This window comes from Phoenix dactylifera, unplaced genomic scaffold (assembly GCF_009389715.1).
Source record: "Phoenix dactylifera cultivar Barhee BC4 unplaced genomic scaffold, palm_55x_up_171113_PBpolish2nd_filt_p 001792F, whole genome shotgun sequence".
Lineage (NCBI taxonomy): Eukaryota > Viridiplantae > Streptophyta > Magnoliopsida > Arecales > Arecaceae > Phoenix > Phoenix dactylifera.
In genome coordinates this window covers 44,765-71,497 of record NW_024069088.1, presented here as the reverse complement: position 1 = coordinate 71,497, position 26,733 = coordinate 44,765, and the positions used below count along the sequence as shown (strand labels likewise).

The window sequence follows — 26,733 nt, the reverse complement described above, 5'->3', positions numbered from 1 at the left end:
TACCCAGTCCACTGACCCTGCATCCTTGTTGAATGCTGGAGGCCGACACAGAAGCACTGCTTTAGCTTTATCAGCAGGCAGAGAGCCAGGTTGTTTGCATCTTTTCTGGCACCATTCTCTGCTAACTTGGCTAACTCGGTCTTGGAATCTCCTTTCATCCAATCCTTTTGAGCATCATTAGTGCTAGAAATGGTGTACGTACATGTCATGTCCAAAGCAAGACATGCACACGAGCCCTCCTGATAGATCATTGATAGAACTAAAATGTTCTGGTGATTTTTTGGACTATGATCATTAGTGATAATCCATCCGCCCCCACTGCTCTTTACTGAAAAATCAATGCTTATTTGCCCTTAAACTGATATAGCTTTCTACTTATTCTTTTTTTTTTTTTAATCCCATCCTCTTTGGTAACCGGCGCTAGCCATGCTTAAATGGATTTATGCAATATCCTGACCTGTGTGCATCTGCACCAAATTGCCATGCCATTTTGTACTCTGCCCTAATCTCTGCCAGCAAGGTAGAAAGAACGTGAGAGACCCACAATTTGAGAAGAGGAAAGCTATCATTAAAGGATCATGCCTGCAACATGGTTCAACATAACAAACATCAAAAACGCTGCACTAACTGTTTCTGACTGCCAGAAGCCTCCCGTTCATCTATATTTAAACAATAATAGTCGTCGTCATTGCCTCATCATCAGGTCATCCTACAACTGAACAATGACTCCTATTTCAGACATTTTTCATACAATAAGGCTGCTTCTATTTGTCCAGTCAGAGTAGTCCCACTGTTCCATGGAATCCAGCAAACAAAGCTCATGAGGAATTCTGCAATCACCATAGCAACCATTCAATTCCATCCAAGGGATTTTTGTTTCAGCCTTCATCCAGCCTGGCTTTGAGGTTACGTGAATCAAAGTTCAATAAACAATAGTAACCCCCAACAACTTCAAAGACAAAGAATTAATAATGATAAAAATAGCCATCTCCATCCATATACCTTAATAACGCAGTCATAAACTGTATCTTGAAAATATCTTGTTCAACAAATCACCTAAAACATACTCACACAAGACACTGAAGGCAATAAAAGTAACTTATATAAACACACTATTTACACCACATTTCCTAATCTGCATATCCACAATAACAGCACCAAATCATAGGAAATTACTACGAAGAGAATCCAAAACTGGAAAAAACTAGCGTCCATTTGGTCTTACTTAAAGAGTGGTGTTGGCTTGGAGGAGGCCATCCCTTATTTGTGCAGCAATGTCCCTCACAGCCCCAGGCCCATGAGGAATGAACACAGAAGTGGACTTAGAGGATGCTCCAATGTCTTTCATGGTGTCGAAGTACTGGGTCACCAGCACCATATCCATGACATCCTTTGCTGTTGTCCCAGGCACATTTACCGAGAAGGCAAGCACACTGTCCCTCAGCCCATCCACAATAGCCTGGCGTTGGCGTGCTATACCAAGCCCTGCTAAGTATTTTGATTCTGCATCTCCTTCAGCCCGCTTGATCTGCAGTATTTTCTCAGCTTCAGCCTTTTCATTTGCTGCCACCCTGAGCCTAGCAGCTGTTGCAACAGTTGATAGTAGATGTAAGAAAAAGTCATGTTAACATCTAGCAAAAATAACTTGAATAAAGTTGCGAAACCTTTTACTCTTGAACAGTCAGCAAAAGTGGGACAGGTCCACCATGCAATGGAATTTTCGTGGTTCCAGCAGTGTGAGTCCCACATCATGAACTGAGATGCACGATGCATGGCTGCCTATGCATTGCATGAGCCATGAGTGATGCCATCGTGAAAGTATTGTGATGGTCCCGTGTAGTGCCAGCCACAAATCATGCACTAAGATGCATAAAATGTATGGCCTTCTGCACTTCACGTGGTCATGGGCATCAATGCGCAACATTAATCATGCATCACAATATGATACATGCACCAGTGTTGCAACATCATGGTCCAATAAACATTAAACCTACTCTTTTATCATGTCTCCCTTTAGCTTTCGTTTATATCCATTAATAAACTCCCCTGCACATGATCACATCACAGCCAAATCTGTCATCTGTTATTTGTACTACAGGCATTGCTGGGTGATCATATCTGATATGCACAGCATTACTCATTACATGGGCATGGGAATCAATGCGCAGCATTGCTCATGCATCTCAATATGATGCGCGCACCAGTGTTGCATCAGAACATCCAATGGTCCAATGAGTATTAGATCTACTGTGTTACCATGCTTGTCTCCCTTTAACTTAATTCATATCCATTAATCAACTCCCATGTACATGATCAAATCACAGCCATATCCATCATCTGTTATGTTGTATGACAGGCATTGCTGTGTGATCATATCTGAAACCAGTGACCAACAACCAGTTGGGCCATTATCGCACCCTGCTTTCAGAATATGGAAAACATACTAATGCACTGGCTTGTAAATTATTCCAAATTTACATTATGGAATCCAACAAAAAAGAAAATCTTGTGACAGCAACCTATGTTATACAGGTATGCATGCGCACTTATTACTAGTGGCAGGCAACATAAGTTGGCATTTCAGATTTCGGGTGAAAAATGGATCATGTATCCTAAAGAAGAAGAGCATGCACTAATTCACCATGAAAAATTCACATTTAGAAAGAAGAGCACTCTAACAGGAGGGCAAAGATCATCAATTAATGTCAAGGACATAAAGATTGAAAAATAGACTTGCCTGCATTAATCTCATTCATTGCTCTCTTAACATGTTCATCAGGCTCAATATCCACAATGAGTGTTTGAACTATCGCGTATCCATACAATGACATTGCCTATCAGAAAAGGTGAGGTCATTTGACTAATTTGTCTGGCTGAAATATAATATTGAATAAAAAGATTGATTACCTTTTCAAGTTCATCTTCCACAGCTTTCGCAATATCATTCTTCTGCTCAAATACGTCATCTAAGTTCAGCTTTGGAACACTTGCCCTGATGACTGTCAGCAACAGAACATCTCTCAGGAATCTACTGTTTATGGATTTAAGTTTTCATCACATGTTTAATATACAACTACAGTTGACTGGTAAAAACAGTTTCATCACGTTCAAACTGACATCCTGCCAAATTTCATAACTAGTTAATAAAGACACTAACAAAATCCATATAGTAGCAGAGCCTACAGGAGCCAGTAATCAATGACGAGGATTCGAAATATAACTTGCCTCGCCTGTTTAACAGCAATTCAGATGGTTAAAAAAGGAAAAAAAGTAAAAATAAAAGATTGGATCCAAACCAATAAAAAAACTTTATCAACTCTGGAGCAAAAACACATGCTTGTGTATTCTATGCACATTAGGTTTCATTGAATAAGAATACAGACAGAAGATCTCATGAAAATAATTTTTTAAAAAAGTTATAATATAAGACTTCATGAAAGATTTGGACCATGCATTTACAATTTCAATATAAGTTTGTCAGGAGACTGAATTGGGAAACTAGTGCGAAGCGGGCTTTGAGAAACACATAATTTGCATTCTCAAGAAAACAAATACACCCATGTCCCTCGTAACCTCATATTTCTTTCACTATGCGTGACTTATCATGTTTTACATAATTGGATTCACATCAACCATTTGATCGGACTCCATAAGATTATGGACTTACCAATAACAAATTTTCTTCTTTAATAAAAACAAAATAAAATTAAATTGAAAAAGATAAGGAAAGAGGTTTTAAACCAACTCTGTTATTTAATCCATTATCATGTGACGAGGGGGAGAGCGGGGTGGAGGAGTTGGAGGGAAGTTAGACATGGATGGGGTGCATGGGAGATAGCATAGAAGATGTGATCCATGTTTTCTTTTTCCCGCATTGTGGCAGGGCGGGGGTTAGAGGTGAGCATTGGGCCGGGCCGCCCATGGCCCGGCACGGCCCAGCACGAAGCAGCTACAGTAACGGGCCGTGCTAGGCACGGCTTATAAAAGGAGGCCGGGCTGGGTTAAGAATTTCTGGCCCACGGGCCGAGCCCAGCACAGCCCATAAGGGCCTGGGCAGGCACGATTCGTGGGCCAAGCACGGCACGGCCCGCGGGCCAGCAATTGAATATATTAATTATTAGAGAAATAATGACTTTAGATGCAAGGGTCTGAGGGCAGGCCGATATGACCTTGAAAAACCTCTGCGCTTCTTCTCTCCCTCTACTCCTTCCGACCTGAGTTCTCTCCCGGGCATTCCGCTCTCCCGTCCGTTCGCGACTTTGATGGAAGCTGCGCTGCGTCAGCAGCGGCAGCGGCAGCGATTCCTTTAATGCGTGCATCCCGCTGGGTGGTGCTCCGCCTATGCGACTCCCTCCTCCACCCTCCCCGACAATCGCTCTTTTCGCCCCGCACCACCTCCGTCTTCGAATCTGAATCCATCCTTGTGCCCTTCGCCTCCTCTTTTCCCGTTCTTCATCCACCCTCCCGACGAGAGGACGAAGCTCCGCCTTGCAGGCTTCTTCTCCTCTTCCCCTCCGCCGCCGGCGCTCACTTCTTTACGGCTCTCGGTTCATTCCCTGTTTCCTCGAAAGGTTTTTCTAGGGATTTCTCCTCATCAACGAGGCCTTCTGGGATCAGCTCCTCTGCTGCTCTCCTTTCCTTCGTGCGCAGTTGGGTTTCTCCTCGCCCCACCTTCGTGCCAGGCACGGCCCGTCTCGTGCCTAGCACGGCCCGTGCCAAGCCCGGCATGGCCCGCCACCCCACGGGCCTAGGGTCGTGCCGGGCTTAGCCTTTAGGTTAAGCGGGCCGTGCTAGGCACGGGCCGTTTAGTAACAGGCCGGGCCAGGCACGACCCGTTTGGTCTGTGGCCCGGTGGACCTAGGCTAGGCCGAGCCCGGCACGGCCCGATGCCCATCTCTAGCGGGGGTGGTCCTAGCCAAATATTGTGCTTGTGGTACCCTTCTTCATGGGCGTTGCTGTCCCACTCCACACTGCTGCAACAACCGATCAACACCATAACTACTACTATAATTATTTTTTTTATTTTTTTTAAAATTAGTCATCCATGTGTAACCTCTTTGTAATTATTCATCTATATCTATATTTTTTAATGATTTTTATAATGCTTCCACTTCCCACTTTAAACTTTTTTCTTTAACCCACATTTTCCTGCTTCCTGCTTTCGTATTATTTCCCAAATCCGTTTTTACCATAATGCAACCATGTTGGACAACAAGGATCATGTCAGCATAATCAGAGCATTGGCTGTTCAGAATTACAAAAAAAGTATCATTTTTCAAGGACGAAATGCAAATCAAAACCAATTATGTTGGCAAGATCATATGTTGGACGAAACAGCACCTAACAAACTTGAATCCACACAAAACTAGTAGAACTTCGTAAATTAAATCCCAAGTCCTGTAACCAAGTGGAAGCATAACTTCTCATATTGAATGAAATTAGAAGTTCAGATCTTGTGTTACAAAAACTATAAGACAGGTTGTATGTATGTGCTCTGCCGTATGCGTCTGCATGCATGTCAACAATTCAGAGGAAACGAACAAAGAAAGGTACTTAACATGCATGGAGAAATTGTTAAGGACAGGATATAAATAAGCCTCAAGCACTATACAGCCCCCTCTTTCTTTACAATATTTTTAGAAAGACCAACGACTCTTTCAATTATCTTAGATGAATTTAACGCTCATTTCAAGAAAGATACCTGTATATACATTGTTGGAAATGAAATAATGTCAATATAAGAATCTTAAAGTTCATAAAACATATGGAAAAAAAAAAGTTCAGGGATGATTTTTTCAACAGTCCATTCAAGTCTTGGTAGCAGAAAACTTTTATCTGAGTGTTCAACCCGCTTGGGAATCTCTTAAGAAAGCTCAGGCTTGCACCATCTTCCTAGGCACTTCCTAAACTAAAATATGAAAGCTCCAATCCCTGTACCATACTCAGATACACTCTTAACACCCACGTCCCACTCAAAGGGACTGTTTGGTCGTTGCTTCTCCTTTTCAAAAGTTACGGAAGACGAAGCGCCTTTTTTCACTTTCTTCTCATAGAAGCACTTCTTGGATAATGTACCAAATACTTTTTTTTTTCCAGGAAGTAATTTTTTGCTTTAAAAGTTAGAAAAGGACTTTTTTTGAGCAACTACAAACAGGCCCAAAGCAGCCAAGTTACAAGTAATCAAACACTATCAATGCAATTTTCCATGGAAATAAAATAAAATGACCCTGGTCAATCTATTTTAATTGGGCATCCAATGTGTTCATTTTCATTATTACGAGAAAGAATGGAAACTAACAAATATGTATCTAACAAATCTCAAATGCATAGCAAAGTGGTGATAGTTTTGAGCATGCCTTAAGACTAGGGATGCAAATGGGTCGGGTCGGGTCGGGTCATAAGTGACCCCGGCCCAAACCGGTTTCTTGTTCGGCTCCTAATTTTGGACCCCAAACCCAACCCAATAGAAGATTGAGTTAGGTCGGGTCCACCGCTATAATTTTTGACACACGGATCATTCAGATCAGGTCGAGTCGGGTCGGGTCCATGTATAACCCAGACCCAACCCAAAAAATTCAGGTCCAGTTCGAGTCTGGTTCGAGTTAACCTATCCATGGCTTTAGAATTTACTGCAGCCCACGGGCTCAAATAATTTTACAGATTCGATTCGAGTCAGATCGGATCGTAGGATTGAAAATCCAAAACTACCCAAATTTTCAAATAGGTTCAAATCGGATCGGGTCTGAATTCAATAACCTAGAACCGACCCGACCCAAAAAATGGATCGGGTCCAATTTTAAGACCCGACCCAGCCCCACAAGTTCCTCCAAAATGGGTCGGATCGAGTCTAAGCTGGTCGGGTCAGGTCACAGGTCAACCCGACCTATTTGCAGCCTTACTTAAGACTTAAAAGAAAAAAATGTAAGATATCAAAGAAGACCTAACATCTCACATGGCGTAGAATCTTAAGGCCCTTGCATATAAGAATGCTAGGGTGAATATGTGATAAAAAGTTGAAATGATAAAGTGAAAAAGAGTAAATTGAAGCAAGTGTTGGAATTGCATGAAGTGGTGGAGAGGCAATTAGAATGGTAATGACCAAGCAAAATGAGTTGAGGCAGTTTTGGTGACAAGAGGCTCAAAGATGCTTTGGAGGAGTTTGAGAAGGGAGGGAATAAAGCAAAATACGCCATCTCGGCATCGGGCCCCATATCGGTGCCATCCTGTCTTATGTCAATACGCCCCTCATACCGTGTACTGATATCGAACCGATATGGTACGGTACGGCCCCGTACCATCTGGTTCAGTATGATATGGCGTACCATGAAACGAGGACAAAATTTGGACAAAAAAAAGAAACTGTTTCGGAAAAAATATTAAACAATTTCAAATTTTATAAAAACTAAAAAGGGTTTGTGATGCCACAAGCAAGAAGTTGGAATTAGACTTGTTAATTGTAATCCATTTCACCGCTGATAAGCAGTGACAAAGTGCATGGTGTGACAATGATATTGGGAATTCACACTGTTTAGTATATTCTGAAGGCTAAATCATTGAAAACATTTATACACATTGATACTTTCATATTCTTCTTATCTATGTATCAAGTGCAAATTGCACCGTGCATCAAGCCACTAAAATCTGAATTGATATGTATGTAAGCTCTGAAAGAATAATGATTCTTAATCTATGTTGCCTCAGCTAATTTATGGACATTGGATACAAGATCAAAACGGATGGGAACTATGGGATCTATACATCCAAAAGATTGTGATCATTACTGATCAATATATGGCACACTGATCATACACCCTCTAGTGTCCAGTTGTCATATGCATGGGTATACAAAATGATCTAAGAGATAATATTTATATTTTTGTTAATTATAAATTGAAGAAGATAACTTCAAGCTATAAAGGAAAGAACAAAATCAATTATCTAGAATTCTATAGTTGACTTCCTACTTATGCAAGAGATAATAACTAAGCATAGATATGAAAAATCAGCAACATCCAATGGGATGGCATTCAATATCATAAAAAAGAGTTTGACTACACTAAAGGTGAATGCAATCATACCATCAAAAACATAAGATTGAATTTGTTCCCTTGTGTTGCTAAGTTTGTAGAAAGCATCAGATGCCTTGTCAGCAAGAGCACGTATTGTATAGATGCAACAACAGTGACAAACACATTATCCTGAAACACCAAGAAGCTACCCATAAGACTTGATAGATTCAATTGATTCCATAATGCTTACTGCACCTTCAATACTAACAGAACCCAAAGCAGAATAGGAAATAAAAATAACAGACTAATATGAGCAGGAAAATAAAAATAAATGTGAAATCACATAAGATGGTGTTGTCTAATAGAATACACTTCATGCTTCACATCTAATTTGATTCAAGAAAAATGTTTCATGTATTTTGCATCTTCTTGTCTTTGAACTTTAATTTTGAAGCAAATTATCCATAAAAAATGAAATGCAAGTACAAACCACTCATAGTCTCCATTCAGTTGGCCTTTTCTTTAACGGTTTTCCTTTATGCAGAACATAAGCAAATAAGATTTAATTATACGAAGCACTTGGATTTTGATATTTCTCTGATTCAAAGTTGCCAAAAGCTCAAGATGCGCAAGGCAACAAGGTTCTTGAGCCTAGGTGCCAGGTGCAAAGCCAGGCATGCACCTTGACAAAGTGAGGCACGATGGTGTAAATATATACATAATAATGAATATATGATATTGAACACATTCAACAATGAATTACCAACATATCAGCACAAAATACAAATGTAAAAGCACTAGATTTCAGATCTACGTGCATATAAACGACATGGCATGTCAAATGTCAAATATCAAATGCTCAAATATAAAGTCAACTAACTAACCCAACAGTAACACAATAGTTACTACCAAATAAGAAATACGACAAAATCAAATTACAAACAAGCAAAAAGTGTTCAATGATCAATTATCTGAACTCAAAGGTCAACACATGAGAAGAAGAAGAAGAAGAAGAAGCACAGCCACTGTGTTAAAATAGACAAGGCACTTCTCTGGCCACCAGAAGGAACAGTTCATCCTCTGTTTCTGATGGATAGAGAAGCACTATTAATGGAATATTTTTTAAAAAAAAGGGAAGCATAAATGCCACCCAGGCAGCTTTATTACTTGAAGGGAAATTTACAGATGCACCATTAATGATTAGAAAAGGCATGCTTTCTCGTGCGTGGGTTTTCTGCAAAGCACACAAACAGCACACCTTTTTAGCACCCAACTGAATTTGCTTGCTTTTCCTTGCAGTAGGCAAGGCTCAAGAGTGACGCCTAGGTGTGCCTTGTGTCTTTGGCATGCCTCTGGCCAACACTAAAACAAAATGTCAAAGATTTATCAGGAAATGATGCAAAAGATAGTGTTATCTTGACTATATTTTCTTTCCAGAACATAATCTAATTATACCAATGATGTTGATGATGATGATGGCAATCTATAAGACTTCATATTAAGTGTAGACTAAAAGAAGAAAAAATAAATAAAAAAGAGAGCAGTTAGGGAAACACACCTTTGTCTTTGTTTCACAACGAACATCAAGTTGTGCACACGCAATGAGAGGTAGCCAGCAATCTGCTGCCCGCAACACCAAGGTAAGAAGTGGAATCCAGGATCAAGCACATCAGCGAACCTACCAAAAGTTTCTTTGATGGCCACAGTTGACTGGTCCACTTGTAAGCAACAACAAGCCTGCCCCATTTCTTAACTGATGACAGTACAAGAAAAAAAAGGAAAAAATCATTTAAGACATGACCATGCTATCAACCTTGTTCATGTATTTTGGAGACATCAATGGGAGGCTGTTTACCAATTCCTATTAGACTGCATCCACAGTCACTGCAAGCTTCTTCCATGTTCAAATTTTAAGCAAGCTAAGTTACAACTAGGTGGGCATGCTTGGTCGATATAGTGATAATTTGAGAACCACCTAACAGAATGGCCTATTTATAAATTGCAAATATATTTCTAATGGGTACAATCTGTGTAAAAAGCATGGGTACAAACATAACGTTACCTTCAGTCTTACAATCAGATATGTTTATGAGAACTTTATAGTCTATGGTTCAAATTTCTAAGATCCTGCACATCTATTGTGGACATAGCAAAATAAAAATTCGGTAATAGACTGAAACAACTGGCTGCAACTGATACTCATATATCAAGATGCTCAAACTAGGCCAGTGAATCCATGTCCCTACAGCAGTGGAAAAAAATAGATATCACTTGCAGTAATACTTCACAGAGTTTATATATGAGGAACAAGATAATCATCTCCACATCATAAAAACCAATATCCTTCATCCACCACTCGATATGGTGTGAAGGAAATGTAATTCGTACGAACTTTTAAAACCAAATATGTGCCAGCCTGTAAATGTTAGATTGGAAAATAGCTTCACAGAATCGTTGATAATCAAGGTTACACATTCATATTAAGAAGCAAGCAACAGCTAAACATGAAATTTAATTCTCAGGCAGAGAGACAGAGAGAGAGTAACACATCATCCCTAGTCTTGACATGTAGTATAAGTACAAAAATCATTATTTTATAATCATCAGATACTTCATTCATCAATTCCATCTCCTTTTAAGAACTCAAAGGCTGTGTTTGGTTCAGGAAATAGGAATACACATTCTTTTTGGAATATTCCGCAAGGAACTCCTGTTTTTGTTTGGCTAAAATTTCCGAAGCAGTTCTAGGCCGAGGGTGTTTCATCCATGAATAAAGACAGGATGGTATAAAAGAGGGCTTTATTCCAGGAATAAAATTATTCCAGCCTCTTCCCTTGATCCTGCTTTTTTCCCAAACCAAATGCACTCCAAAGTCCTTTTGCACAGCACAGCAGGTTCTAAGCTACAACCCTCAAGACAATAGCATCACAAGCAATTGATTTTGAGAACTATAATTAGCATCGATAAGATAGCCCTGGCATCAGAAGATTACCTTCAAAACAGCTGCAAGAATGCTATCCTAGAACAAGGTTTCGGATATTGCAAACTGGTCTATATCAATAAATAGTGTGGGAGAGAGGATAATTCTATTAGCAAAATGACAAAGCAGTAAAGACCTTTCAAATACTGGCAAATCTTGTAATCCTTCAAAAGTCAACATGCTGGCCGCCGGAAAACAAGATACTAATCTATACCAGGTGCTACGAACATACTAATCTTTATCTATTAAAACCTGGACCACTAAAGCATACAATAGCCATTTGGCCATTTGGCGACCTAACATTTGGAAGAGCATATAACAGTCCATCCTGGCAACCTTAATTTCTTTATTTAATTCCGGAAGGATATTTTTCAACTCCCAAGGCCTAATACACCAATTCCTTGGTGAGTGCAACTGGGGGTGGCATTGCCCTAATTCCAAAACAATTTTCTCATCCTCTCATTTCTTCCTTCACCCAAACGATTTCCAGCCATTCCAGGAGGATAAACCTAAATCCAACCAATCTGAAGATGGCAATCCAGAAAAATTATTAAAATAAATAACAATAATAAAACAAAATATTTCGCTGCAATTTTCTCATTCTGTCATTTTCTTCTATTACCAAACGATTTCCGAGGATAAACCTAAATCCAACCAATCTGAAGATGGAAACCCAGAAAAATTATTAAACAAATAACGATAATAAAACAAAATATTTCGGTGGAGATCTCAAGCAACTTGCTTACGCAGATAGTTTGTGGAAATTTTGGAAAGTTTTCTCCAGGTAGAAGATGCAAGATCAAGGAAGACACAAGAAATCACGTCCCCGACCTATCAAGAACCGGTTCTCGTGGACCATATCCAAAACCATTAATACTAGCAGGTCGATGCGACCTTTCTCTAAACCCTAATTTCCAATCTTCCAACCCACTGAATCAAAGCAATCAGAGCCACGCATCAATTTATCGCCTCGAAAACACGAGGAAACAACAACAATCCAAAAGAAAGACGCAAGAATTCCCCTTCCCGGAAAAAAAATCCATATTTAGCTGGCTCATCAGACGACGGAACAAAACCTAAGAAAGATCGCAGAAAGAGAGAAGAGGTTTCGCATTACCTCGGAAGCAGGAAGCGAGGAAGAATCCCGTGATTGAATTGGCAATGCTTCCCAAGCCCCTTCTCACTCGCTCCGTCAAGAACCCGGAAGTTCTCCGAAAACCGGGAATAGCCGGTTTGCAATTGTCCGGGTGTTGACCGTTGACAGACTGGCGTTATCTTCATTCCTACTCAAAGGTATTAACATACTCCGCGGCCGATCGGAAGCGTTGGGCAAAGCTGAGCTGGCAGCGTCGTGGAGGTCCTACATGAGTTTTTTTTTTTTTTCACAGTATGAGTCCAGCAAACAAAAATAGAAAAAAAAAATGGCAAAGAAAACTTAAAATTGTCCAAATTTGACAACAAGAGAAAGTTGTAGCTGGAGTTGAGTCCAAAATAAAGCTTGAGATTGGTGGCCAAACATGCCACCAATCTCAAGCATGAGAAGCTTAAGATTTGTTTAGGGAATGTTCTTTAGAATTCTTCAACAAATCTTTTTGTCCAGTTGATTAATATTTAATTTGATAATTCCTACAAATATATCCATGCTTGAATAATTTAATTTATCTAAATTATCAAAAAAAATATTCTGATAATTTTTTCAATCCTTGATGCCAATTTAACTTGCATCAATCCAAGTAAGCAATACAGGTTGGACACTTCTTTTGTGAGAGTGGAAGGGTGGTTGGAACTTTTCCTGTACAAAATTCTACATGTTAATGATCCGCCCACGACAACCCCTCCCACTTGAAAAGAAAACAAGTGGGAATAACTTTTTGAAAGTTGATATGATGTGTCATTTTCTATGTCCGCTCAACTAATACATAAGACTTTATGCTCCATTTGATTGCAAGATAATGCCAGCAAAATGCTGCTTTTGATGTTATCTTGCCAAGTGGAATATCTTTTTGCTAAAAGAATAGTCTAGTTAAAGACCCTATCAGGAATAAATTTAAACCCTAAAGGAAACTAATCTTTTACATTTCTTGAATGCTTTTAGCTGCTATTTGTGTAATAAATGAAATTGATAAACGAATTTAACGCAACCAAACAAAATTTTGAGTTATCTCTGGAATAAACGAATCTTAGAGAGATACCATGAATTAATAAGGATGGCTAAATGGAAATTTTCTTTGTCCTAACCAAACAAGACATGAGGAAAAACTGACATATTGAATGGCCACTCTATGATTGCAATCTCTCCACCAACAAATCTAGAATTCTAAAACTAGGGGCATTAACAAGAGAAGCCCTACTGGCCTTTCAAACTATGGGCGGGCTTGGCTCAAGATCAACTTGCTTGCTCATTTTTTAGATTAAATATCTCTTAGCAAATATTCGTTGCTTCATCTATTCTCAGCATAATATATAAATTAGAGGACCTTCATTGTAGCAATCAAGGTTCGCTGTACCAGTACCGAACTCCATACCGGTGGCGTACTAGTATAGGCGTACCGAGTGTTGATACGGTACGGTACGCGGGGTACGCTAGGCATACTGACCCTGACATATCAGTATCGGTACCCACCGGTATGCTCAGTACCAATATAGTATGTTTGGTACGGACTGGTACCGGTCGGTACCGCATATCATGATAGCAATGAAACTATATTTTGCTTAAAAGGCTACATACGTAAGGAAAAATAGAAACCATATGAAACCATACAAATTTGTATGTTTATAGATCATACTACTAAAAGAACACGAGGAAAAATAGAAACTTTGGAGCATTGATGTAACTTACATAAGAAGTTTGTTTTTTTTTTTTTTTTTGGCTTTGGACATTTTTAAGTAGAGAAACTGCTTTGCCTGATCCCTAGCCAGAAACTGGTGCATTGTTTGTCAAAATTCTATATATCTTCATTCTGCCCAAAGTATCCATGCATAAAATAGAAAACTTCGACCTGTTCGCTGCATTCACATATTTTTGTCAGTATTAAAATAACACTAGATGTAATGCATGTGAGCCCAATAGCTTTAAAAGAAACAAGAATCTATCAACTGGAGCAACAATGTTAGAAGAGTGAGTGAATCCAAATTCGATCAGGCAACAATGAGGATCCCATATCAACAATCCAAGCCGTTAATATGATATATTATCTTTAAATTATTTACATATACAAAATTATATAATTTGAACAACCTGATCTACACATTTAATGATTAAAATTTTTTTATGCAATTTAAATAATATAATATAATATATTTTTTGTGTACTTAATATATCGAATGGGAATTTTCAAATTATATGATTTATTATATGGATCTGATTATCGGTGTCGGATCTCCAAATTGTATATATATAGATAGATGATATCCATCAAACATGATGTCCTTAGAATTACTGTAATTAACAATTTTGCTATTAAGATTAACTTTAAATGTATGAATGCAACTTCAGACCAGAGCATGTCGTAGCTCCAGTAACTCATTGACACAACCATGCTGCCTTATTGAATGCTTGAAATTGCCCTTGAGACAATGATTTAGCTTATCAGCAGACAGAGCCATGTTGTGACAGATGTGATCGTTAGAGATTCGACGATTCCTGGTTGGACCGATTCAAGCGATTGAACCTGGGTTTGGTGAATGGAAATTGGCCTTAGGTGTAATAGGACTCCCAGTTACTGCGCGCGATCGTATACTGAGGTGCTTTGCGTAGTCTTCTCTATCCTTATTCCCTGTGACGGTTGACCGACCCGCGTAAGGTGCCGGTCCCTGCCTGCTTGGGTTCTTCGGCAACCGCTCTTCTATTTTGCTAGAATTTTTTCCTAGTGAGGGACTGGAACAAAACGAAAGTAACCTACTATGAGGATGGGCAATAGAGCACGCTTTCCGCCTTGGGAGGGAAGTTAGCCTCGTCCGGCCCTGCTTCTACTTACGATCAAAAGCCTTGCCACGAGTGAGAAGCCAGTGACGAATCTAGATACAAATGGAGATCCGCGGAGCCATCTTTCGCGGAGTACCCCTCTTTTAGTGAACCTGGGGAGTTGTCAGCGGCTCGACCATTCTTTGCAAAAAACAAGAATCTGAAGTATGACTGGCCAGATGAGCATCCAACCTGATCTTTTATCAGCCATTCAGCAGCAAGACCTTAATAGATAGGGCAGCTCCGGTGGCCTTAGAAAGGCCTAAGGCCGCAACATGCTATGCCATTCATTCCAGGATCAACCTGACCACAGAACTATGACCAACTACCAAGTAATCATTTTTTTCCCAGCATTGTGCTGATGGACCAACTCGTCCTAGTATGTAGAAAGGAAAGTATAACCGATGATCTATCACTTTAAGCTTGATAAAAATTACAGAGAGGCTTTAAAAAAGAAAAAAGAAAAGAAATAGGGAAAAATAGGAACATTCCCCATGATTCTTCAGTCTGAATCATTCACAAACTCTTCAAGCCCCGAGAACAAACCTGATAACACTGTAAAACCTCCTTCAACTCAATTGACTATATCAAGCAACTGACAATTACTATAACAAGACAAAAGACAATGGAAGCATCAAATTATAAATATCTTCAGAGTCATTCTTTTGAGGTAACTTGTAACCAACAAAGGTTGACTCCAGTCCCCCCACACCTCCATCAACCTTTATCCCCAGCAGCCCTCAGACTTCTTATCACCAGACATACAACACAGAGATCACCACAGTCCTGCACACTTCTCGCCATTCAAGATCTCCAATTCCTCGGAATAACTTACAGGAATATATGTGCTCATGGTTGTTTGTCATTGGCCTTTGGCGACTGGCGGTATGGAGAAGGATGTGAACCATTAGAGAGGGTTCTTACAGGCTGGTGCCCATATCTTGGAAATGAAGCATGTGGTTTCAAACCATTTCTTCCAGTCTGGTTATTGCTGTTTGCTGCAGCACGTTCTGCTTGCATTGACTGAAACAAGTACGAAGAGCTTGCCATGTCTTTGAGGTTTATTAATGGTTTGAGCACTTCCACTACATCGCTCATTAAGGGCCTGGACTTGGGATCACGACTGAGGCAGGCATGTGCCAGCTGGGCAGCTTTCTGGGCACCTTTGATTGAGAAGTTGCCATCTAGGCGAGGATCTATAAGTCTGAAGAAGCGTCGTCTTTCTCCTAGATGGGGGCGTGCCCACTCCACCAGGTTGTGCTCGCCATTTGGTCGGTTTTTGTCCATGGACCTTCGCCCTGTCATCATTTCAAGTAGCACAACCCCAAAACTGTAGACATCACTCTTTGATGTCAGATGTCCTGGAAAAATAAAGTTAGGTACACATAAGTTGACAAAATCAGAAAGTAAACTGCAAAATGCCAAAAAATAGAACAGGATCAGTCAGTGTTGAGCTCCGTGAGGGCATGAACCATAACCACTGGCAAGAGCAAACTGCAAATAGAGTTGCATGCCCACCTGAACATTTTCTCCATTTTCTACGATCTAGAGAGCTTTCCTTGGCAGTGCCCCTTTAAATACCTCACTAAGCTTTTGAAATGTCTAGCCTCCAATAACCCTTATGTTAGCTTTTCAAGAAGAATCATCCACAGCGCCACAAAATTTAAGACCACACTCACAGATCAGAACAAATGTTGTAGCTTCCGCCTAATGGTCCCACCCAAGTAGTATTTTATCACAATTTTGTAGTAATGGAACTCAGCTCCAGTCACTCAATTTTAAGAACGTACAAAGATACAACATTACTAAGTTTCCAGCCCCCATCTACCTCATAGTCTGCAGTAACTCTACTCCAATATACCAATACTTACCAACTACTAGCCGTATCCATCTAGCCATAAAAGTCAAGTCAGTATTTCTTTCACTATTAATACTTCACCTGCAAAAACAATTCTGACCTATATATTTTGAATTTCTCATTTGAAATTTAATAACACTATCAGATCATTACTAACGAAAGTTGCCTGAATTTTTCAGATTAATAAGACCACTAGAAGCATCCTGAATACATAGAAATAGGGAGATCCAGGAAGTGGAATGCAAGTGCAAGTCTAAAGAGACTGACAGTTGAAAATTTTATCTCCCCTTTCGCATGGCAAATTTCTCTCCAACATAACTAATATGTCCTAGATAGAAAAAGAAAACCACGTCTCTGACAAGAGACTAGGACAGAAACTAGGATTGGTTAAGCAATTCATCCTGTACGTAAGTTACAAGCTTGCCCACTGACACTGCTTTAATTTCCACAAAGTTCAATGGAAGCCATGAAGTTGCTTTAAGTAACACGAGACAAGCAAATATTCAAATGATGTTCGTCTGGATTGTTACAGAGTACAGACAATGAACAAATTGCCCGACAAACTGAAGGCTGGGATATAAGCAACATAAAATATAATACTCTGATGCAGCACTCAGAAAACAATAATAGCATCAACATGAATGCATCATGCAGTCTGATATTTGCTGATATTCTATGATGAATTAAATCTTACTTTTGGTACATTAAATGAATCATGTAGGTAATCAGCATGGTATATACTTGGTAAACAAAATGGCATCAGCATGAATGTAGAATGTAGCCTTCTATTTCCTGATACCCTACAATGGAATCTTACTGTTGGTAAATCAACTTTTTTCCTTTGGTACATTACATGAATCGTGTAGGCAATCAATGTAGTATGCACTTAGTAAATTGAATTCGAAGAAAACCATGCCTTACCAAAGCATGAGAACAAAGCAAGTTTATTGAAAGCATACAGAACTTGAACACTTGAGAAAACTTAAAAAACAATAGAGGCAAGACCAAATCAAGCATAATAGGATATTATATTGCAGCATATACTGATTAGCCTGCTCTGACCTTTTTAATACATTAAACCGTAAAATCTTTTTTAAAAAAAAAGAAGCAAATGACAAAGTTTAGAGTGATACTAACAAAAATCAGTAACAATTCAAGGATGACTCACCTGTCATTACATACTCTGGAGCTGCATATCCATATGTTCCCATCACTCGTGTTGACACATGAGTTTTATCACCATCCGGAGCATCCTTAGCAAGCCCGAAGTCTGAAAGCTTTGCATTATAGTCCTAGAAGAGCACATTCTCATAAATAATCATATTAATAAATGAAAAGAGATATAAAACTTGTTACATACCGCATCTAATAGAATGTTGGATGTTTTAAAGTCACGATATATCACTGGTCTTTCTGCTTCCTCATGAAGAAAAGCAAGGCCCCTCGCAGCACCCAGAGCAATCTTCATTCGTATGGGCCAGGGGAGAGGCAGGGACCCTGTTGCATAAAGCATAGTTGATAGGAGGGATTAGATATTGACAAAAGGCAATAGTTCACTCATCATTTCAACTGCAACAACAGCAGCAGCAGCAAATTAAGATATAACACTAAGATTGATAGTGCAAATAAAGGCCATTGTAAAGTTCCAAGAGCCTGACAGAGCCGTAAATAACAATTAAAGTGAGACAATAAATTCATGGCATAAAAAATGGTTGATCATGGTTATTAGGAAGACAAAAAAAGGGAAAAAGCCTTAAAAGGAGTTTCATACAGATGTCTAAAGCTAGAACTCATCTTGCTATCTTTTATGATGGACGCAAGTAGATACTAAATAGGGAAAATAAAAAGGATTGCCACAGTTGAAACCATGATAGGGTAGCAGGAATATCTTTAGAGTATAAGATGAGGACACTCTCTTATGGTTCATCATAAAAAAGTTGCAGCCTCACAATAAAGAATGAGAACCGAACATATGATAATAATGTTCTCGGAGATGAAGAGTCAAATTATTATGAAGGGTAGCAAGATGGTTCCCATCTTACCACCGATGGAAATTCATCCGGTTATAATGAAGAGAAAGATGCAAGGCTGGCAATGCACAAGAACTTAAATGGATTTGTGTTTCAGTTTGTATGGTCATAATCTCTTTTGTGCCTGTCTTTTCCCCCTGCCAAAGAAATGAGTACAGTAACATACCATGTGGTGTTTTATAGTTCAGTTTTAGCTACCGAATCAAAATCTTAAATACTGATCTTAGCTAACTGCTGATACTGAGCTGAAATAAACATAACAAATCTGGATAGTAGAGGCTGCACATTAGCAGCAATTTTTTAATCATGGGTGTACATGCTATAATCATATTTCTTTCCGGAAAATCCCCGACATTAAAAGTTCAAATTACATTATACCAGTAAATGAATAAGTGTTTGGCAGATTCCAAGATTAAAGACCATAAACCAGCACTAGAGAAGACATCTTAAACACAATATAAGTACTAAACCTTAATACAGACTACATTGTAACTAAAAGCAACCAGACTATGCTGTGACTCTAATGCACAATTTCTATTGCACACTTTTAAGGAAAAGAAAACAGCATTTCTTCAAGGAGACACATAAGAATCAAAAAATAATACAACAGTCAAATTCTAAAGGCTCACAGCCTGGCAAGTTAGCCTATTTTGAATATTTTGTCATGGCTTTTCATAGATAACTAACATGGTACCTACTACAAACAATATCAAACAGAGATAATAGGGCAGTCGCATACTTCTGAAAAGATGGTTTTCAAGACTTCCTCGCGGCATAAACTCATATACCAGCAGTCTTTGATCATCTTCAATACAGTAACCAATCAACTTTACTAAATTTGGATGTTGAAGCTCGCCAAGATAATTAACTTCCGCCTGCAAATACATTAACAACATTCATGTTTAATGAGAACTTTGAAAGGGATATATGCTTGTCATTCATTATTGAAGAACTCAAGATTGGACTCAGGAAACATTATATATACCAGCCATTCTTTATGCCCTTGAAGTCCGTCATGGTTGAGTGTTTTGACGGCAACGGTTAACCCTGTACCAGGTTTTACAGGAGCAGTTCCATTCTCCTCAATCCATCCTTTGAAGACACAACCAAAACCTCCCTCTCCCAGAAGGCTCTCCGGTCTAAAGTTCCTTGTGGCAGACTTAAGCTCATGGAAAGTAAACTTTCGCAACTGAGATGCAACCTTTAATTCTTCACCTACTTTAGAAGTAGATGAATTGCTTTCAGCATTACTGGTGGTTGTGGAGCCAGAGACTACTGGTGCAGTTGGTTGGTCCCTGCTACCGTCATTCGTGGATTTACTTTCTGCTGCCCCATGCACAATAGCAGTAGTTAAACAGCTGTTAGAAGATAATGAAAAGCTATAGCAAGAATAACCTCCCAACTGGACAGAACCCACGGAAGCTAAGCATGCACATCAATGGAAACACTGAAGAAGCGGCTACTTGCACCTAAGACATGAGTTAATCAAGCTGGATAATTAATGTAAGAAAAGACCCTGACAATTGGCATAGTTACCAAGTGAGCTGGAGTATCAAAGAATCCAAATCTACAACCTCCAAAACACAACAGCTTGATACAGCTAGTATTTGGACACTTGGACATAATACCCAACATATGTGCATGCTTAAATTAATTTCACCATACAGAGAGAGAGGGGGGGAGGCATTAACTACAGTGTGAGTTTCATTCAAAGAGCAAAAATGAGAAGGAAACAGGGAACTTTTTACCATTGAACTCCAATACCCAATTTCTCCACTCATGGTTTCATAGTGTGGTTAAATTTTCCAATTTTTAAGGGAGGAAAAAAATAAAAGCACAGCCTCAATACTATGAAAAATCATTCTAAATATAATGTATTGATAAAAAATGATCCATCAGAAATATGCTTGTCATCAAGAAGGATCTTGATCCATGCTTACAGAAGAGTGTTTTAAAAGAGCAAGGTTTCTAAAAGTACAGGTGTCTTAATGGAACTGGTTGGCGACTGATGAATCAAATCTTAGTTTGTCCACTAATATTTTTACATAAATACTTATAAAAAAAAGGTAAATATGAAACAGAAAGACTTCCTAGAAGGGCTTTTAAGATCAAACAGATGCATTGGTAATTTAAACTATGATTCCAATAAAATATTAAAAACATTTTTTGCAAATAATGATTATTCTAAAAATAGAATTGCATGATTCAATAAAGAAAATACACAAAATAACCTTAAGAGATATATTACATCATGGTTGGTAAGATTGCAAATGAATCCATGTTTTATTAAAGCAATATCCTACATAGATGATACATTTCGAAGATATAACTATGGGCATGTACCATGCACATGCTTCATTCAAAAGAAGAAGCATTTGATGGATGACTATAATCCCATCACTCATGACTCATTGAAGTAGATATGATGCATATACTCCATATTTTAGTCTATTTATTTCATTAGCATTCTCGGTCATTTCTCAGAGAACAAATGTGAAGGAGAGTCTTAAGTAAAAGAAATGTGTACTTATAGAAGGAAAGTGAGACTGATGACCTCGAGTGCAAATTTCTATCCAAATTTGTCTTGTATATAATTAGACCTGTGCAAAGGAGCTTGACCCACCTGGCCTGGCCTGGCCTAACTTGGCTTTCATCGGGCTTCGATCGGGGTTTCTAGCATGTTGGATCGAGTCAGGTCTCAGTTTTTTTGGCCTGACAAAAATCAGATCAAGCTCAAGTTTGGCATTCTTTTAACCTAGTTCGGCCTGGCTCAACATAGTATATTATTAAATTAATTTATATCAAAATAATGTTATATATTTTTTATTTTAATTTAATAAAATTGAAGAGAGAGAGAGAGAGATGGGAGACACCCCCTAGGTCTCTCCTCAATCTCAACGCCACAACATGCCCTCATTCCATCTACCCTGACCTAGACAACCTCTCCTTCCCTCTGCACTCTCTCCTTGCCACCACCAACATAACCATCGCAAGCCACTTTCTCCTCTCTCCCTCTCTAATCGCCACTGCCGTCCCTATTGGCATCCTCGCCCTCACCATCCTCCTCCTCCGCCGCCTCCTCTCTCTCTCTCTCTCTCTTCCCCTCCCCCCCCCAACCCATCCATCCGCCGCCTCCTCTCTCTCTCTCTCTCTCTCTCTTTCTCTCTCTCTCTCTCTCTCTCTCTCTCTCGTCCCCTCCCCCCCCCCCCAACCCATCCATCCACCACCACCACCTTTGATGTGAAGCCTTGACCACCTCCGCTGAACACTCCTACCCCACCTTCCCCGCCAATGTACTTTGCGATGCCTCCTCTTCTTCCACCCTCTCTCTCTCAATAATCAAAGGCTGGCTTATGTTAGACCCCATTTGGTTGGGCCGAGGCAAATCTGAATCGGTCTGATTTACACAAGTTAGTTGGCTTAGGCATGGCCCCTCCCCATTTAGCGTCGAACTAGGCTTGACCTTCGACTTTCATACCTAATATCGGGCTGGGTGGGCGTCAAGCTTTTTGTGTTGGTATGGGACCTTGGCTCGAACCAAACCTTGCCCTACACAACATGTGCTCAAGTTTATATATAATAGAGGCATTAGGATACAAGAATATAAAAAAGCATAAATGATCTCCAGTTTCTTAATTAGTTTTCTTTTTCCTTTTTCTTTTTTCCTTTACTGCTGTTTTTTATTCTTTTGATGTTAGACTGAAGAAAGATTAAAAAAGAGCATTCTTCTTCAGCGTTAAGGCCCAAAGTGGCTCATCTCAGGCATACCACTCCTTCACCCTCTAGTTTAGCCAGTTTCAAGCCAAACAGACAACTTATTTCCAAGATCTAGCCATACATAACAGGTTAAAATAAGCAAGTTATGACTGTACTTTTGCGTACTGGTTGTTTAACAAGTATCGGCCATTTCTTGATTCCACGAGACAAAGTGTACCACCAGCAAGCCCTCAAGGAAACGTTCTGAACAATAAATACTGAACCAACAATAACACAGGTTGCCTCAAATACATTTTTCCTTATGAATACAAGAGTAAGCGGAAGGCAATTAACAGGGGGCTAGCAAATGTCATTTCCAACTTTCACTATGGAAGCGCAGACTGATCGTCTAAAATTCAGATGCAGATTTTCTTGTTAATGTAAAAGCTAAAGAAGGTTTACCTTATATTTGCAATATCTCATTACTATCAATCCATGCTCACAAGACCCATGCTTTATCACCTTTGTATATAATATTACTCTTTTATCAAACTAGATAGTCATGATCAAAAGTTTTCTTTGAATTGTCAGCCATATCTTACTTGCCCGATTTTCCTTCCATTGACATGTGGGAAGACTTGGACATCATTTAATTATGTAAGGATAAAGATACATAGCATCTGACCATGGATCAAATTAGAACCCTGAAAATGTTCTCTTGCCTTAAAATGAGGAAGCTGGAAACAAGATCCTAACCTCATTATTATATATGAAAAAGCAGCAAGTGTTATGATTTTCCAAAACCAACATCTCTATACCTAATATCATCGTGCAGAAAGAGATAAGCCGCCCCTTGTGAGAGGCATACTCAGCTCCCTATCATCACGACTCCTCTTTCCATGTCAATTATGTGTGCGCATACCCAATTCCTGTACAAACTACGTAGCACCCCCACAGATCACCAGCTAATCTTCTCGCATCTTCCCCACCTCATCACCATGCATCAGTGTAATGTGACTCCTACATTTAATACTTCTATTAATGATGCACACAGAATTATTCATCCTTGAACAGAATATGAAGAATGAGACTAAGACTACATGACTGTTAATTTCTGTTCTGCCATAATTAACAAAAAAGAAGAAAGCCACAAGAATAAGCTTGTATGCCATAATGAGAAAGTAAGCATTTCCGGCAAGATTCGCCGTCTCGGTACCGGACTCCAAATGGGTGCCACACTAGCACAGCGTTGATTCGGTACAGAATTTTTTTGGCGTACCGAATATCGATACGCCATCCATACCGGATACCGGTAGCGAACTGGTATAGTATAGTACATCCCATACCGTCCGGTTCAGGCCGATACGACATATCTTGATTTCCAGTATTATTACCAGATAGTCAAAGCACTATCTTTATTCCCAAATCATCTTCAAATGGCCATTCTCCTGCCTAATCTTCAGATTCTCCTACAAGTTGCCTATTTTCTCCCTAATCTTCAGCTGAGCCCCTTCCAACTTCCCTGCATCCCCCTTACATATCAATCTAATGGAACTTCTACATCCCAATGCGTAACTTTATAATGCATGTAAAATGATTCAAATCCTCAAACAGAATGCCATGGACTGAACTGACAGCCATCCCACAAACATATGACAAAGCAACTCTAGACCCAAGAGGAAACACAATTTATGGAACTTCCAAACTAGTCAGTCAACAAAATCTTTCAGAACAAAGTTCGTTTTATTCGTCAAATGCCAACACATCCCACAGCAAAAAAATGAAATGTAATAAGAATAGGCATGGGCACCTCTGAGAAGAAAACCATTTCACCATGTTATTTTTAAAAGAATTAAAGCATTGCCATGAATAAATTCACAAGTTCTCAAAGTCAACCCTGAAAAAGGGTTAAATCAAATCTTCGGCTCAATTCCTTCCAACCTGCTTATTTTCCCTTAACTCTTCAATTGATTAGCCTCCAACTTCGCTACCTCCCCCTTGCATGTCTGTTGAAAACCACTCTTATCACATGCCTCAATTTAAAAATGCATGGAAAATGGCTCAAAAGAAAGATAGAAACCTCTTCGCTTTCCAACCTCTGTTCTTGCCTTATTTCAATAAACATATGATAAAAGCACTTGTGGGAACAAAAGAAAATGGCTCAAATTACTAGAAATTGGGACCCCCAGATTTATCAGTAAATGAAAATTTTCACAAATTTCAACATGTACATTTTGTAGAGGATGAAGTTTTGATACTATTCCCACAAGCTAAAGCCTCATCATGAGTTCCAATCCCCACTCTAAATTGCCTTCCTCCCCCTAACCTTCAATTTCTTCTCCAACTTGTGTATGTTTCCTCCTAATCTACAGCGAATGCCCTACAATTTCCCCACCTCATCCTTGTAAATTGACTGAAAGAAAACTCCTGCATTCAATAGTTCAATTAATAATGCATGAAAAATATAAAGTACCGATAAATATCACATGCCATTGAAGCTCCTCCCCTGCCATTATTTTCACAAGGAACGTGCCAGAAATTATTCTAGAGTAAAAAAGAAAATGACTACAATCGCAAGGTACGTAATAACCTGAATTAATGTAAGTTAAATTAAGTTAATATATTAACTAAAATTGTTAACAGAAACTTGATAACCTGAACAAAATTGAAAACAGAAACTTTCCAACTTAAGTTCGTTTACTTTATTAAAAAGCAAAACATGTCATACCATAAATAGAAATGATGCAATTACAATATACATGGGCACCACCACAAGGACAACGTAATGACATCTTGGCATTATTTGCAGAGGGACAAGGCATTGTTATTGACTCAAGGTAATGCATTTCCAATGACCCATTGAACTACTTACATCCTTACAATCAGCAGCTAGTTCCTCTCCGAACTACCTAATGTTCCCTTACTCTTCAGTTCAACTACTCCAACTTGCGAATTTTCCATTAAACGTCAAACAATATGGCAACTCGCATTACCAATCTTCAATTTATAATTCATGCATATTACCTCAAATGCTCAAACCCAGTGGGAACTAAATCAGCATAAAAACCATGTGGCAATTTTAAATCTATTTTGCCTTTGTTTCAGCAAACACGTGGCAAAAGCGACTCATATTGAAAGATACTAAATCTCTCAAGTTCAGTAGTCACATACTAAGATAACTAGTTAGCCCAAGGGCAACCAATTCAAGGATCGAGCAATAGAAACAGGCATTCACACGTCCTCGAAGGATAAAAAGCAAGGACCATTCCAAATTGTTCGCACATAGTCATAACATTCGTGACCAATAACCACGAAGCAACAAAGATCTAATCTAAAACTTGAAAGGAATCAGAAACACTAACAAAGCAGCAACCATAACAAGACACTACAACTACCATGCAAAGCCAGATCGAAGAGAGAACATGTGGGTGAGCTAGCAGATTACCGCAATGAGTGCTGGCACTGCTGATGGATGTGTCCACTTTGGATCTCGACGAGATGCAACTCCACATCAATCTGCACTTAATCCAACATCCAGTTGCCTCGCTCTTCTTCTTCTTCTTCTTACTCCCCTTGTCCTTCCCTTTCCCAACGCTGCCCCATCCCTCCAATTTAACCTCCTCGGGACACAACCCCATCCCTCAAAATCTCATTCCAACTCGAAATCAAAGATCCCAGCAAGGAAACCCGAACCCCTCTCTCCCGCAGAGATTCCTTCTTCAGAGATCGACCCTAAAAACTCTTCTCCGCCAAAAATCTCCCCACAAATCTGCATCAAAACCGCTACGGGAAACCAAGATTCCCACTTCAGAAAAGTAATCAACGAATTCAGAGCTCGAAACCCTAAACCAAGAAGAGAGAATCGAACCAGGTGGAGTGGTACCGAGATCGAAGAGCGGCCAGGGAGCGCGAGATTTCTCCTCCGAATATCCGAAACCCTCAGGGCTTCCTCGCCGAGGGAGCTTTAGAACTCGCTTGGAGACGGAGGTGGCGGCGGAGTGGAGAACTGGTCACGGTCGCCTGCCCGAAGGGCTGCGTGGGTGGGACCGTTGGGGGGCTCAGACGAGGAGAGCAGGGAGCGGGCAACTGCCCGAGGTAACGGCGTCAGCGAGCATTGGACGGTGAGGGAGCCAGAGAAGAAAGCGATACCTTGGCTTAGAAAGAGAAAGAGGGGGGGGGGGGGGGGGGGGGGGAAG

General features: G+C 39.6%; 2 protein-coding genes across 6 annotated transcripts; both read right to left on the bottom strand.

Moving 5' to 3' along the window:
• Positions 1-965: 965 nt before the first annotated feature.
• On the bottom strand, positions 966-12,042 carry LOC120109092 (hypersensitive-induced response protein-like protein 2). Its single transcript, XM_039122834.1, is given in 8 exon segments — positions 966-1,584; positions 2,738-2,834; positions 2,908-2,999; positions 8,079-8,159; positions 8,162-8,198; positions 9,568-9,602; positions 9,605-9,762; positions 11,736-12,042. Coding segments are annotated over 7 exon segments (852 nt in total). The 5' UTR covers positions 9,756-9,762; positions 11,736-12,042; the 3' UTR covers positions 966-1,225.
• A 3,295-nt stretch (positions 12,043-15,337) lies between these two features.
• On the bottom strand, positions 15,338-26,733 carry LOC103720498 (probable serine/threonine-protein kinase PIX7). Of its 5 annotated transcripts, none has more exons than XM_039122829.1 (7): positions 26,406-26,733; positions 25,983-26,320; positions 19,827-20,167; positions 19,581-19,716; positions 18,172-18,308; positions 17,980-18,103; positions 15,338-16,314 (listed from the first exon to the last, which is right to left on the bottom strand). In XM_039122829.1, the coding sequence occupies exons 2-7, from the start codon at positions 26,173-26,175 to the stop codon at positions 15,803-15,805; spliced, it is 1,443 nt and encodes a 480-aa protein (XP_038978757.1). In that variant the 5' UTR covers positions 26,176-26,320; positions 26,406-26,733; the 3' UTR covers positions 15,338-15,802. The 5 variants fall into 5 exon arrangements, with proteins under 5 accessions (XP_038978757.1, XP_038978759.1, XP_038978758.1 ...); XM_039122831.1 differs by having other exon boundaries at positions 25,983-26,306; XM_039122830.1 differs by having other exon boundaries at positions 26,421-26,733.